Raw genomic sequence first — 14,935 nt, 5'->3', positions numbered from 1 at the left:
CAGCAGTAATCGCAGATGAGACAAAAATTTGCCTACAAAACAAAAGCAGAGAAGGGCAGAACCAGAACATATCAATTAGAGTATACCTAAACCAGAATGACACGTATCATTAAAATTATTCTAATAACTTTTTTCAGTGGAACAAAATGAATTTTAGTAAATTTTTCTCCTTTTCATTTAATAAAGTTTATAATGACAAAATATTTCAACTGAAGCTGAGGTCAAAAAAATATCAACAAAAATAATGAAATTAATTTAAATCAATTTTATAAAGATTATAAACTTTACAACACAATTATATTGACCTCATGACAATCAAATTTATGACAGATTTATGACAAGTTGTCATAAATCTAAGTCTGTCTTAAAAAATGTCAACTTTGCATTTCAAATGGCACGTAATAACAGTTGTCAAAAGCATGCATAAATTCTCATTAATATTCATGATGTCATGTTATAAAGGTTTCATGACAGATTTATGAACTCCCTCTTCAATCAAAATGTAATATTTTTTTCTTTAATAAGTATAAACACACACACCTGTGAAAATACAATATATTATATTTGCACACATATAATACAGCTCCATGAGACCGTTACAGGAAACATGTCAAGTATTTGTATCTCTCTGTTTGTATAAAGGGAGTTTCCATGGAATGAGGAGTGGAAAATAACTTCAGGAGAGCAGGGAGTGATGTGTTTGATATTTTGGTCACTGTGTGAACATCATTTTGTTTCACACCCTTTGTTTCACACAAATATGTGTTTTTCTGTAATAATGGATCTTTTGATGCAGTACCACAAGTTCATCTGTTATGTAATATATATTTTTTCAAATACCTTTAGCACCTTTAATTCCCTAGAAGACACCAGTTTCAAATGTGTTTCCGAATTCAGAGTTCTAATTTAGGAAACTGTGCAGATGTATATATTGTTTGCTTGTGTAATGATGTAACCTTTGCCCGGCCTGTCCGTATGATAAAAGTAAAGCACTTTTCCAGAAAGAGCCTTTAAATATTTATTCTTTCTTAGAATTCTATGTTTGGAGAGTAAAGTTACAATTTTAGAAGTTGTGTTGCTGTGTGTTAATCTAGCATGATTGTACTGTACACACTGTATGGATATACAAATACATCATCAAAATCAAAGCATTTCAAAGACTTCCAATAATATTTTTTTTCACTGGGCTGTTTGAAATGAGTAACTACTTTATAAGGCAAGTCAGTCCACTTAAAGGCCATCTTGATTATTGGTACTTCAGATACCTATCTTAATACTTTACGTTTAAGTATGACTTTTTTGACATGCGAAACTTGATCTGTAGCTTTTTCACTTGCGATGTGAAGAACTCATATATATATGGAAGCTGGTTTCTACAGCAAAGTAAAAATAAATAAGAAAATTGCTTAGTTTTTTAATTTCTTCCAATTTTAGATTATTTTTCAGTTGCAGGTTTGCATTTCATAGTTCAGATTGGATAAAGAAAAGAGATAATTGTAATATAACTAATTTTAACTCTTTTAATTGCGCAAATTAAAGTCACCTAAAGGCGCAGTAAGTAGTGCTGTCACCTCACAGCAAGAAGGTTGCTGGTTCGATGGTTTGATCCTCGGCTCAGTAGGCGTTTCTGTGTGGAGTTTGCATGTTCTCCCTGCGTTCGCGTGGGTTTCCTCCGGGTGCTCCGGTTTCCCCCACAGTCCAAAGACATGCGGTACAGATGAATTGGGTAGGCTAAATTGTCCGTAGCGTATAAGTGTGTGTGTGGATGTGTGTGTGTGGATGTTTCCCAGAGATGGGTTGTGGCTGGAAGGGCATCCGCTGCGTAAAAATGTGCTGGATAAGTTGACGATTCATTCTGCCGTGGCGACCCCGAATTAATAAAGGGACTAAGCAGACAAGAAAATAAATAAATGAATGAATGAATTAAAGTCAGAATTGCAGGAAACCCCATATAAAATCACAATTATAAGGATTAATGTCCTGGTTGATAAAATTACATCAAAATTAAATGATCTAAACTAGATACATTTTCCATATTTAACGGGGGAAATATTGGATTTCTGAGATATAAATGTTTAAATGATTGATTGATTGATTGATTGATTGATTGATTGATTGATTGATTGATTGATTGATTGATTGATTGATTGATTGACTGGTTGATTGATTGATTGATTGATTGTCAGACAGACAGACAGACAAATAATACATTTATTTATTTATTTATAAATTATTTATAAATAAATAAATAAATAAATAAATAAATAAATAAATAAATAAATAAATAAATAAATAAATATTGTTTTATTACAATTTTGAGTCTGGTTTACATCTAGTTTACAATTTTGACAAATAATCTTTGAGTTGTGAGAAAACTTCAGAATGGTGATAAAGTTACAGATGTGTATTTCTTTTGAACGGGCTCTCATGTATGAAACGTGTGTAGAAAACAAGCTATGAAATAAAGTGTTTGCACAGGTTCAGCAAATGTAATTTTGTCTCACTTCACAAGCATCAGTTTAATACCAAGGTTTAGTGATACCATTTTCCAATCTGAATTAACCTCATAGCTTATCGGATCTTTTATTTAACAACTTATTAACAGCTTGCATAAATCTTAAAAAACAAACATGCTTTTACAGCCACACTTCACAAATCAGCAGTGTTGCGAAATGTGCAAGAAATATCAGAATATTTGAAGAACTGTTATCACGCAGGTGTGTCCATGATAACATTTCTGCAAAATATTATGAAATCTGTTAAGTTTTTGGTAGCAAACCAATGCTCAGCTCTGTTTCTGATGCATTCCTACTGTAGCGCCCACACTACTTCACACAGCAGGACTAATAAATCTGGTATGTTCACTTTGGCTTGTCTGGTATAGACAGAATCAAACTATTGTGGCCAGTCAGGACACAAAATAAAGAGAAAGAAAACTTTGTTACAGGTGACTTCACGAAAAATCTCAAGCCAATTCATAACTTTTTGATTTAGTGGCTAATTCATATGAATCTTATTTGTACAATTTAGTATGGTTTGCTAATAAACGAATCATGGTCGGGATTCAGGGCGGGCTGCTCAGATTTAAATGTGCCATTTAATAAAACAACAAAAACTCTGAAATCTAAAGAAAAATTCCCAGGATGAACTTTGCCCTCTTGTTTGAACTTGCCTTCCCCTCTGGTATTGATAAATGCTCAGGTGTGACTGGTAACAAGGTTTTGTTCATTATCTTTGATAAATTTTGAACAAATGAAAGATGAGGAAATCTTTAAGTCACTGGTTAACTTTGGCAAAATAACCATTCATTACCCTTGATTGCTTTTCAAAGGCATTTAAAGAGAAGGACAAAATGTCTCGGTCTATATCCAGACCGACCCGTAGTGAAGAGCTCTCAAGCTCAACATATGTAAAATTTTGACTTTCACTATACTCTTAAACCCCATTTACACTGCCAGTTAAATGTGACCCAATTCCGATTCCATATGTGACACAGATCGGATCTGTTCTGTGACTGCGTAAACACAAAAAAAAAACAAAAAAAACATACATTCAGATATTCAGAGATTAGTTTCAGGCCTCCTTCATGTGTGGAAATAAATCAGATATAAATTGGATATGTGACGATGCTACTATCATGTAAACAGGTAGAATTTGATGAGGCAGTCCGTTTTGTACATCATTAAACTTGCGATAATGTGGTACTTCGTGGTTTAATGACGTAGAAGGAAAAGCGTTTGTGGAGATGCTGACAAGGTAAACTGCAACAACAGAGGAAACATGGAGGAGAAAAGTGGTCAGTCACCACAGTTTGCTCCCACCAGACCTGAGATTTATCTCTTACACACAAATTCCCTTAAATGGTGGGACACGGAACAAGCTACAATGACGGCCCTTTTCTCTTCACCTCCGCCTCAAAATCAAGTTGGGCGAACTTTGTATATTTCACAGAGCTAATATAAGACAATTTCTTTCATCGTCACTAGTGTGGCATAGATGCTGGAACCCTCCTAGCTTGTGGGACATTTTAAATTGTATGGCAAGTGTAAACACATAAATTGGATATGGGTCACATTTAAAAGAACGTGTAAATGGAAAGGCAAGCAAATTCGATATAGGCAACAAATCAGAACTGGGCATCAAGACCTGACAGTGTAAACGAGGCCTAGATTTATCTTTGATTATATGATGTTGTGCATTTACTTCTGAATTGGCTTTTATTGTTTGATTCTGTAATTGGCATGATACACTTACTACCTGGAAAGAAATGTTAGCCTTTTTATTTAGTTTTTCAGAATTCATTGTATTTACTAAATAAAGTGGAGTCTGCATTACCGCTATGATGTAACATGATTTTAACGATTTTTAAGGCGCACTTGACTGTATGCAGCGAGGCAGCATTAAGACCATGTAACCATTTATTCAGTGATATTAGCAAGTTGTATGAAAATGACTAAATTCCAGGGCTGGATTGGCTAATCGGAGGACTGGGAGTACTCCCGGTGAGCCGGTCCATTTTTTGGCCGCGAGGGCCAGTGTCCCTAGCTGCCTGCACTCTCAGCAGTCTTTTTTTTCTTTCATTTGTTTATTTGCTCATTTGACCATAGCCTCAGTCTTTTTATTAATTATTTTACCACAGCTCCACTCTTTTTTATTTATTTTTATTATTACACGAGCAGAATGCAGCCTACAGGTTAAGATAATTATCATTTGACTCCCCAACAGGGGAACCTTGCTCATCAGCAAAATCATTTGTTAAGTGTTGATCCTCGAAAGATAAAAAAAGGACAATAGAAAGCACGAAGGTGGTACTGAAAAGGCCAGAATTTTAAAAGCTGAGTACATTTTTTGGTTAAAACCGGTGGCAGTGAGAGTACAACAACACATGAAGATGATGAAACTGCCAGTAAGTTAACGTTAAGCTAGTTAGGAGCAGTGCAAAACAATGAAGTCTGCAAGCCACCGTTTATGTACCAACTTTTTCTTGTATTGTAGCTCTTCAGCAGCAGCAGCCTCTTGTCCAGTTTGCTGTTAACAGTGAAGAGGTCCCGTAATGTTACCAAGCACCAGTCAGGTAGGATTGTCACTGAATGAATATAATTTGAATTTTTAATATTAATTTATATTACACCTGCTCATTGAAAAATGCCTTGAGACATTTAATGAAATCAGATGATTCCCTACATTAAAGGTACAGTAGGTGATTGTCTTCAGAAGCAGTTTTTGTTGTGCTGATTGAAAGTCTCTTCTTCACAGTCCAATAGTAATTATTTCAGTAAATGATCTGAATGTATTTATATGTATTTTTATATTTTGGGTGAGGCATAAAACTAAAAAATGTTCATGCAATTAAATAGAGTTGGACCGACATCTCTCATAATTCCGATAAATAGGCGAAGCTGTCTGTCAGCAAATGCAGATTTGAACAACTGCTCAGCCGTTTGTACACATCTCCACCGACCGCTGTTGGTGCCGCACTTTCACGAAAGAGGGGAACTTTTTTTTTTTTTCAAAACTTTTTAAAAACCTAAATCAATATTGGAGTTACCTTTGCACGCTGGAGAAAGGATGAAACAGTGGCTGAAGGATTTCTCTTAGACAGGTAATGTTTTGTTTTAAAAATATTTTAGCTTCACGCAAAGCTGATGTAACGTTAGATGTTGTTGTTACAAACGGGTTATATCTTCACAGAAGTGTTGTTCAGCCACTAAAATCTTCCGATAAAAGATTGATAAGACTATTTTCAGTTTCATAAGGGACCTTTTACAGCATCTGTAATGTAGATTTTAATTAGTTTAACAACAAAACACAAGTAAATATTGCTATTCTGCCTAGTTTTCCTATATTGTTTACCATGCAACTCTAAATATTCACTCTGAAATAGCATGTCAGTTTGGCTTGCTTGCCAAGACAAGCACTAGTCTCTTTTAACACATGAGAGAGGGTTCTTTTGCTGTGCTCGTATTTAAGGAGGTGTGGCTCTAGCCTGCAGGGGAGGGACTGTGATTCAGAGATTTATGCTAAGCTGCTAGCATTGTGAAAGATCACCTACTGCACCTTTAATAAATCTGACTTAACTTAATCAGAAATCTAAAAAGAGGAAAACAGACAAAGCCATCATTAGAAAGTAATACTGTGGTTAAAATGTCTTAACAGTGCATTACTTGTTTTTTATTTGTGTTTAAGGACTGGATTTCTCTGAAACAAGTTTTCACAGAATATATATTCAGATATTGCAGAAAAGGACAATGTGGTGTTTTGAAAATATTATGAAAAGTGTTTAAAGTTATAAAGCAGCTGTTTCCTTGAGACATGACAGTGTCATTAAAAAATGTCAATACATTTAATTTTAATCTTTATTTTATACATACTGTATAGCTTAATATATAATTGTATTCATTTGATTTTTTTTCATTTCAATGTTTGGATTTTAATAAGCTCTAATTCTTACATAAAATAGATTCTTGTACTATGAAATAATACATTGTGTTAACTGTTTAAATGTCTTCACTGAAGTACTGTGCAATTGACAGAAACTGTTATTTTAATATAGTCAGTCGTGAACTGAAGTGGGCCAATCTAAGGCTAGAAACTCCTGGGCTACTTCGACCCTGCTAAATTCCCTACTATTTTAGTATGAGTGAGCAGGAGGCAACCAGACTACTTGAGTATTAGTTAACCCTATCCTCAAACTAACTTCAGAGTGTTGAGATATTGTCCGTGAGAAGAAACGCAATCCTGGGGGCGTGGAACTCTAAGCAGCGTTTGGTCCCTAATGAACATACAGTTAAGAACATTGGACCCAAGAAAATATCAAAATCTTAATTGTATCACAACTAATAATGCTAACAGCTTAAAACATCAGTTTCTTCCCTCAGACTATCAGGCTGATGAATACTTAACACACACAACACAGACTCTTCCATACCCCTCACTGTGCACCATCAATATGTAGCATGCACTGCACTTTAACCAATCCATACTTGAAACAATACTGCCTACAACTATGTGGACACCCATTCATTGTACATATCGTTGTCAATTTCACATTGTCGTTGTATTTGCACTGTCGTTGTATTTGCATTGTCATTTTATTTGCACTATCTGTGTTTTGTACTGTCTGGAGCCATCACCTAAGCTTTTCACTCATCATGGCACACGTACAGCTGATGATGTGACAATAAAAGTGATTTGATTTGATATATGATATGATATGATATGATATGATATGATATGATATGATATGATATGGTATGGTATGATATGGTATGGTATGATATGATATGATATGATGTGATATGATATGATATGATATGATATGATATGATATGATATGATATGATATGATGTGATATGATATGATATGATTTAATTTGATTTGATATGATTTGATTTGATTTAATTTGATATATTCCAACAAATTGGAATTAATCAAAATTGGAGTCAGACTGAACTCTGAGTTGAATAAATGAATAAATTCTAATAAACAACCAAAATTTTTTTCGTAATCGCTAAAAAGGCTTTCAAGCATTTAACCTTAGATTCTGTCGTTGGGCTGTTGGAATGGGATGCTACAAAATCGTACATATTCGTATGACTGAACTGAATTAGCCACTAAACTGACCAAATGTAAAATATACGTTGCAATTTTGAGTGTTATCATTTCTTCTATTTCATTTGAGTTTTTTGACCCTTTTTTGACAACTTGTGATAATGTAATTTGTGACAATATATTAAAAATAATCCAGAATTTAAAGCTGTTCTTTTCTGTATATTTTTCCTTTTTTTTTCTCTCCTTAGATCCTCATGCAAAATGCATGGACCATATGGAAGATTGTCAGGGGGTTTCTTATACTGTGAAGATGTCTTTTCCCCTCTAGCAACTTACTTTATTGCATGTTTTGCATCTACTAATGGATGCTAACATGTCAAGGGTCTGCCTGAAACATTGATGTAATGTTTTTTTTTTTTTTTTTTTTTAAGCGGATTAGATTTGTGTGCATAAAAAACTGCATGGTGAATCTTTGTTAGATAAATTTAAATACACATATAGCCATCCATTTAACAGCTGAAAAACTGCAAAACACTTGTCTACAATGCGTAAATGTCCATGATCTAACCTGGCATTGTTATAACTTGACATTACATAAAATAAATGCTCTATCATATTTTTGTGCTGTAGAGACATTATTTGTGCAGTTGAGTGGAGTGTTGTTTAGTTTAGCAAATCTTCTGCAGTATCCGATTGAGATTTAGTGTCTTTGCTTTTTTCTGTTCACAACAGTGCTGAAATATCGACCTCATGGGAAACATACCACTTGTTCCATAAGCATTAAATAGTGTTTAAGACCATTGATGTCATCACTGCAATCAATGCCAAGCATTGATTTTTTTCTTTGAATTTTCCCACGTTGTGAATGTGAATACAATTTATACCAGTAACTGTTTCCACTGTCAATCCCTAAACCTATGAATAAAATCTCTACAGAGCGACAGCAGTAGTCATGTTTATATTTGGTCTATTTTTAAATTGTTTTCACCATTTAGACTAGTACACCCACAAACCTGACTCATATCCTGATGAAAAAACTAAATGCAGGACATCCAAAATGCATTCTTAATTACAATATTCATGATACCATTGTTATTTTAGCCTCCCTATATATCAATATACCAACAGTTTTACATTGTTATATTTTATACTATAGTATTAATTGTCTTTTATTTGAACTATATCAGTTTTTTGTCATTTTGAGATGATGAGTTGGTCATGTTTATTACCATTTTATTGTTTTAAGTACTTTTTTATTATTTCTTACATAAATTTAAGTTCAGTTTTTAGATTTTATCTTCATCTTATGGTGTGGAGTTGTCAGTTTTATCTTCAGTGCTTCTTATTTGAGTTAAACAGTTATAAAGCCACCACTTTTGGGTTTGTCTTTAATTACCCAAGTTTGAGATAAAACAACTTAGTATTTTTTCAGATTTTTTTTTTTTTTTGATTTAATAATAATTACCCTGTTTGATATTCTGACAGGGCAGCACAGTGGCACAGTGGGTAGCACAATCACCTCACAGCTCGAGCTTCGAGCACCTCAGTTGACATTTCTGTGTAAAGTTTGCATGTTCTCCCCATGTTAGTGTGGGTTTCCTCCGGGTGCTCCAGTTTCTCCTACAAGTCTAATGACATGCTGTTTAGATGAATTGGGTAAGCTAAATTGTCCATAGTGTATGAGTGTGAATGGTTGTGTATGGATGTTTCTCAGTGATGGGTTGCAGCTGGAAGGGAATCCGCTGGATATATGCTGGATACGTTGGTGGTTCATTCTGCTGTGACGACCTCAGATTAATAAAGGGACTAAGCTGACAAGAAAATGAATCAATACTGACAATCCATTGTTCAAAAAATTATTACAAGTATTACTATTCAATTATTAGTTTAATAACTATTTAACTACTGTATTTTGCTCTGATAACAACACAAGTTAATAAACCGGCTTTTGTCACTTAACCCTTGCTATAATTTGTTTGCTATGGTAACCCAAACACAGCGTTTGTCATCAGTGTGAGTTCTAAGTGTCAGCCTCTGCCTACTCATCACAATTTCACACTCTTCTTCCTCCAAACTCTGACCAGAACTGCGTGTTTTTACTTTAAGTGTGACCACTGGTGCCATACTGCCACAAAACAAAGGCCTGGTATATACAGATCAATTAGTGGTGCCTATTTGCTGCAGTAATATAATATGCAATTAAATGATCAAATTGAGAGTGAGAAATGGAAACAAACAAACAAATTAATAAGCAAGCAAACAAAAATCTTCTGAAAGCTATGCCAAACTCGGATTTTATTGTCAAAGTAAGATATATTTATTTGTTTATTATTACTTTATTATTATTTTTGTGTGTGCTTTATTTAATTCAAAATATTTGAAATTAGATTTTTATATACATTTCCCACAACAAAAAACTTCAGAAAAGTCACTGTCACTTTTTCATCATGCCTCATCAATGATCAAAAGTTACAGTAAAGGCTTATATAACGTTATATTTTTCATTCAAATTAAAGCTGTTTTTTAAAATGCTTTATTAATTACTGAATTTTTAAAAAAGCCCATGTTGTGTCATAACAAATCGTTTATGCCAAAAAATAGGTGACCCTGGAGCACAAAGGCAGTCATAAGATGTACATTTATATTTTTGGCAATCACCAATACCAAAAAAAAAAAAAAAGAATAAAAATAGCATAAAAAATAAATAGCATGTTCCATTGAGCTATTTTTGTATGTTTCCAACTTAATATCAATATTTTGTTTAGTGATGTGCAAATGAAAACAATTAAGCAAATGAATAAATTAAAAATCGTGAAAACTGAATCAAGCTTGATATTTTAATAACATCAAATTTAATCGTGAAATTTCTTCTACAACCTTTATTTTATTCAGAATATTTAAAAAAACATTTTATACACTTTTCACAACAATAAATTTTCATAACTTCAAAAATTTACTGAAACTTCTTCCACATGCCTCATAAATGTTTAGTATGTCTCAGAATATTGTGACCCTGGATCCCAAAATAAGTCTTAAAATCCAAGGGTATATTTTTAGCAATAACCAAAAATACATTGTATGGATCAAAGTTATTGATTTTTCTTTCATGCCAAAGATTATTAGGATATTACATAGTTTATGAAGTATTTTTTGTTTATCTCCAACTTTATTTTAATATTTTATTTAGTTATGTGCAAATGGAAACAAATACGCATCTAAATAAAAAATGAATGAGCAAACTAAATTTAACTTTTTTAACAATATTAAATTTGAATGTCAAATTAAGATTTATATATTTGTTTATTAATTTCTTGTGTGAGCTTTTTTTTATTTATAGTATTTATCAAATAATTTTTGAAATACATTTTCCACAACAATAAACATTTATAACTTCAAAACTTTTACCCCATGCCTAATCAATAATCAATATGCCACAGAATAATGTCACCCTGGAGACCAAAATCCTATTCCAAGTTAAGTTCCAAGGTTACATATTTAGCAATAATCAAAAATGCATTGTATGGATCAAAGTTATTGATTTTTCTTTTATGTCAAAGATTATTAGGATAATGGGCACTGTAACTATTAAGCTATTTTTGTATATTTCCAACAGTAAAAATACTTTATATTTAAAAAATAGTTTTTTACTTATTAATGTGCATGGCTAGGCCCCTCATTTAGACAGTTTAAAGGCAATTTCAGTATTTAGATTTTTGTCAGGTTCCAGATTTTTTAATAGGCGAATTGTGCAGCTGTCACATTTATCTGGCTTCAGATGATAAAATTAACACATGGTTGATTTTGAATCATTCAAATATGATCTGAATTCAGCATGGCCATCACATTACTAAATAACATTTTAAAATATACTAACAATTCACAATACTGTTGTTTTTAATGTATGTCTGAACACAAAACAACCATACAAACAACAACAAAACTATTTTTATAGACACTTTAGTTGACCTGGAATATGTTATATTATAGCTATATTTATTTTGACCAAAGTTTGTGTAATTTATTATGTACAGTTACACAAAGGCATAATTCCTCAGATAGCCTATTGGAAATGTTTTAATTAAATGCATTTAAGCCACTTGAAACAAATAGAGAACATCAAAAATCAACTAAATAAAACGAGATATTTTGCTCATAAAACACCCTATTTCTGCCATTCATCATTATCTGCCTATATTTTGACAATAGGAGTCAGTAAAGCGTTCAGCTTATGTGTGTCTGCTGCACAGCGCCTCTACCGAGACATGTGCCTTTTACAGTAGAAGTCAGTCAGGCGTCCGGTGGAAGCGCGCACACATCAGTCACAATGACCGAGGCGGAGAATCAAGCCCGCGGACTCCAGCGATGGTGGAGGAGGAATACGGGCAAACACTAACAGCACAGCCGCCCGGATAGACTCAGAGAACAACAAAGATGTTTGGAGTAAAAACCAGCGTCGATTTATCCTCCCTTTCAGCGACAGAGAGCAAAGGAGGAGAGTTTATTTCGTCTCCATTCATCGGCGGAGTTTCAATGAAAAGTCTGCAAGCTGTCAAACTGCGCAGAGTCTGAGTGTAAACAACAGTCGGAGTGTTCCCGATACATAAAGACACGCTTTATTTAGCGTTTTTTATAGGTTACAGTAGTTTTTCGCTTACCGCTCAGGATGCAGGTGAAAAAACAGAGAAGCTCCGAGGACCCTCAGCGGGATGATATTAAGAAAAAGCCCTCGTGTTTCTCGAATATTAAGATATTTTTAGTGGCCGAATGTGCTCTGATGTTGGCACAGGGCACAGTGGGGGCATACTTGGTAAGCGATGCTTTTGTTTTGCTTTTGGTTTTGACTGAAAATGACTGCCTCTTTCGAACTTGCTCAACTTATTTGACTCATTTGCTTTACGCTAATCCTTTTCTTCAACCTTAACCTTCCTGTACTTCGGTGCAACTTAGTGCATGGCATGAAACGTGACGCGGATGTGACATAATCATATAATGGTCTTAAACTATTCATTGCACATGCATTGGGTTTAAAAGAAACAGACGAGAAGAAGCGAACCCATCGCTGAGTGTTCATGTAAAGCATAGCTGCCTCAGCAGATGTAAACAGAGATTATAGCTGTGAGGAATAAGTTGGCTGGCAGGCTGTAGGCTAGTGCCCTGCTATGGCAGATAACCGTATGTGGGATATTTTAAACCTCTATTAATGTAAAAAATCATTTAATATAAGCCAAAGTGCTGTTGGAACAATAATGTATAGCAGCAGTGCTGAAATTCTGCATCAGGTCATCACATCAGTTTTGCCAATGCTTGGAGTATTACTTCAACAGCTTTCTCTCTATATAAAAATAATATAGTAAAACTTACATGTTGCAGACTGTTATTTTATGTTTATTGCTGTTCCACCAACCAAAATATTTCTAAATTAGCAAGAGTGTCAAGCTTTGTGTTTTGTAAAGCCATGTGCTTTCTGCTGGTATAGAACCGAGTATGAGTGGAACTCAGTGACAGAAATTTCCCTTCATGGCTCAGAGTGATCTCATGTTTATGTTTTTACACCATCACACAATAATATCACATAATATCACATACATCACTGTTGGGAATGTACTATTTCTATATCAGCATTCTGTTTAAAAATACCATCTAGGTTTTACATCGAATTACAGCAGTTTATTTTCCTTAGTATAACAGAAGTTTATAATCACTTTTATTAAATGGATACTATATTTTAAAAATAACAATAAAAAAAGTTATTTTGGTAAACATGTTCTACTTAAATGACTTAAATGATTATTGTTTTGTTTAATTGAAATTAATATACTATATTTGAACGCAGTATATATTTTTAAAAAGTATTTTTTTATGATTTTATGGTACAAAAATATAATTATGCTGTAATTATAATATATTTATTACGTTATCCACTTTTTAACATAGACTATTAAATCAACTAAAGTGAGGTGTACAAAATGTTATGGAAATTTTAGTTTGTTGTAATAAAAAAGCACAGAATAGTGTAATGTTTTCATATTAGATATCAGTATATATTTTCTAAGACATGTTTAGCTCTAAACTGGGGGGAATAACAAAACCGTAACCCAAGTTTCAAATTTGGGTCTGATAAAAAAAAAAAGCTTTCGGGAAGAATTTGTTTGAGTGTGCTAACAAACATTTCCGTTATGTTATATTAGTTTCCTGTTTGTTAAAACATGGTCATTCTTGACTTCAAACATCAAAAAAGGTTCATTATTACGCCCATTAATAAGTATTACGGTGGGACAGTGGGTTGCACAATCACCTCACAACAAGAAGGTCACTGGTTCGAGCCCCGGCTGGGCATTTCTGTGTTTGCATGTTCTCCTCATGTTCACGTGGGTTTCCTTCAGGTGCTCCGGTTTCCCCCACAAGTCCAAAAACATTTGCTATAGCTATAAATGAATTGGATAAGCTAAATTGTTATGTGTATGTGTGTGAATGAGTGTGTATGGATGTCTCCCAGTGATGGGTTGCAGCTGGAAGGGCATCTGCTGAGTAAAACATATGCTGGATAAGTTGGAGTTTTTTTCCGCTGTGGCGACCTCAGATCAATAAAGGGACTAATCCGAAAAGAAAATGAATGAATGAATGACCCATAATAAGTATAATCTTTATTGATAATACTAAAAACAGAATACAAAACCAGCCAATTTTTGATATCTGGTAGATTTTTTTTTTTTTTTTTTTTTTTGATGAAGTTCTTTTTTGATATTTGCGTGAAGCACAAATGTGATTTTTAACCTTATTTTATTACATGGCATTCTTAAACTCAACGATAAGGCAAGTGCTGCTACTGAGGATAATTAGAGATGGCCATGACAAAATGCAGGAAATGATTTTGTTTTAGCATCTGAGAGAGATTGCTTTGTTTGTTGATAACCTTTTCACTATTTGTAGACAGCTAGCAAGCTTTTTATCTTGTCCTTCTTCTGATAAACACACAAATCATGTTTGTATTTTCTATTTTGATAAGTCTCTTTGTAAAAGTCTCTTCTTTGTAGTCATATCTGCTTCATTGGTAAAGAGTCTGATATCAAGACAAAATGCTCACATTTCTTGGTGCCAGTGAGTTGGATACCTCTCTATATAGCATCTTTGATAAGGAAGAGATTTGTCCAGCCATGTCCTTCATACCCATGGGACGACTCTGATGTCTGTGCGAGCTCAGACCATATTTGGAAAGGAAACAATCATTTGCTCTGTGCCAGAAAGCCACAATACATCATGGGAACAGTCTCAAAGGGGTACACTTGTTGTGGACTGGATTTGTTCCCAGCGTATGGAAATTCTTATGTTTGGAAACCAAATCAAATCTGTCATTTTAACCAAAAAACTTTGTGGGACTGGAAG

At 33.7% G+C, this 14,935-nt stretch overlaps 1 protein-coding gene and 1 long non-coding RNA gene across 6 annotated transcripts in view; both read left to right on the top strand.

Annotated features, from left to right (window-relative positions):
• LOC141378836 (uncharacterized) overlaps positions 1 to 8,493 on the top strand; it is a 45,789-nt gene extending 37,296 nt beyond the window's left edge. For all 3 annotated transcript variants that reach the window (XR_015515000.1, XR_015515002.1, XR_015515001.1), the window contains 2 exons: positions 4,996 to 5,074; positions 7,801 to 8,493. This is a non-coding gene — a long non-coding RNA (uncharacterized LOC141378836). The remainder of the gene's footprint in view (positions 1 to 4,995; positions 5,075 to 7,800) is intronic.
• Positions 8,494 to 11,837: 3,344 nt separating this feature from the next.
• The window catches only part of slco3a1a (solute carrier organic anion transporter family member 3A1a), a 111,805-nt gene continuing 108,707 nt past the window's right edge, over positions 11,838 to 14,935 (top strand). For 2 of the 3 annotated variants that reach the window (XR_015514411.1, XR_015514410.1), the window contains exon 1: positions 11,838 to 12,359. Coding sequence is in view for 1 of the 3 variants with exons in the window: in NM_001045188.2 (NP_001038653.1) it covers positions 12,216 to 12,359 (144 nt within the window). In the remaining 2 variants the exon portion in view is untranslated. 3 annotated transcript variants of the gene reach the window in all.

Source organism: Danio rerio, chromosome 18 (assembly GCF_052040795.2).
Source record: "Danio rerio strain M-AB ecotype USA chromosome 18, GRCz13ab, whole genome shotgun sequence".
In the NCBI taxonomy this organism is placed as follows: Eukaryota; Metazoa; Chordata; class Actinopteri; order Cypriniformes; family Danionidae; genus Danio; species Danio rerio.
The sequence above is the reverse complement of the archived record's forward strand: the minus strand, read 5'-3'. Positions and strand labels throughout refer to the sequence as shown.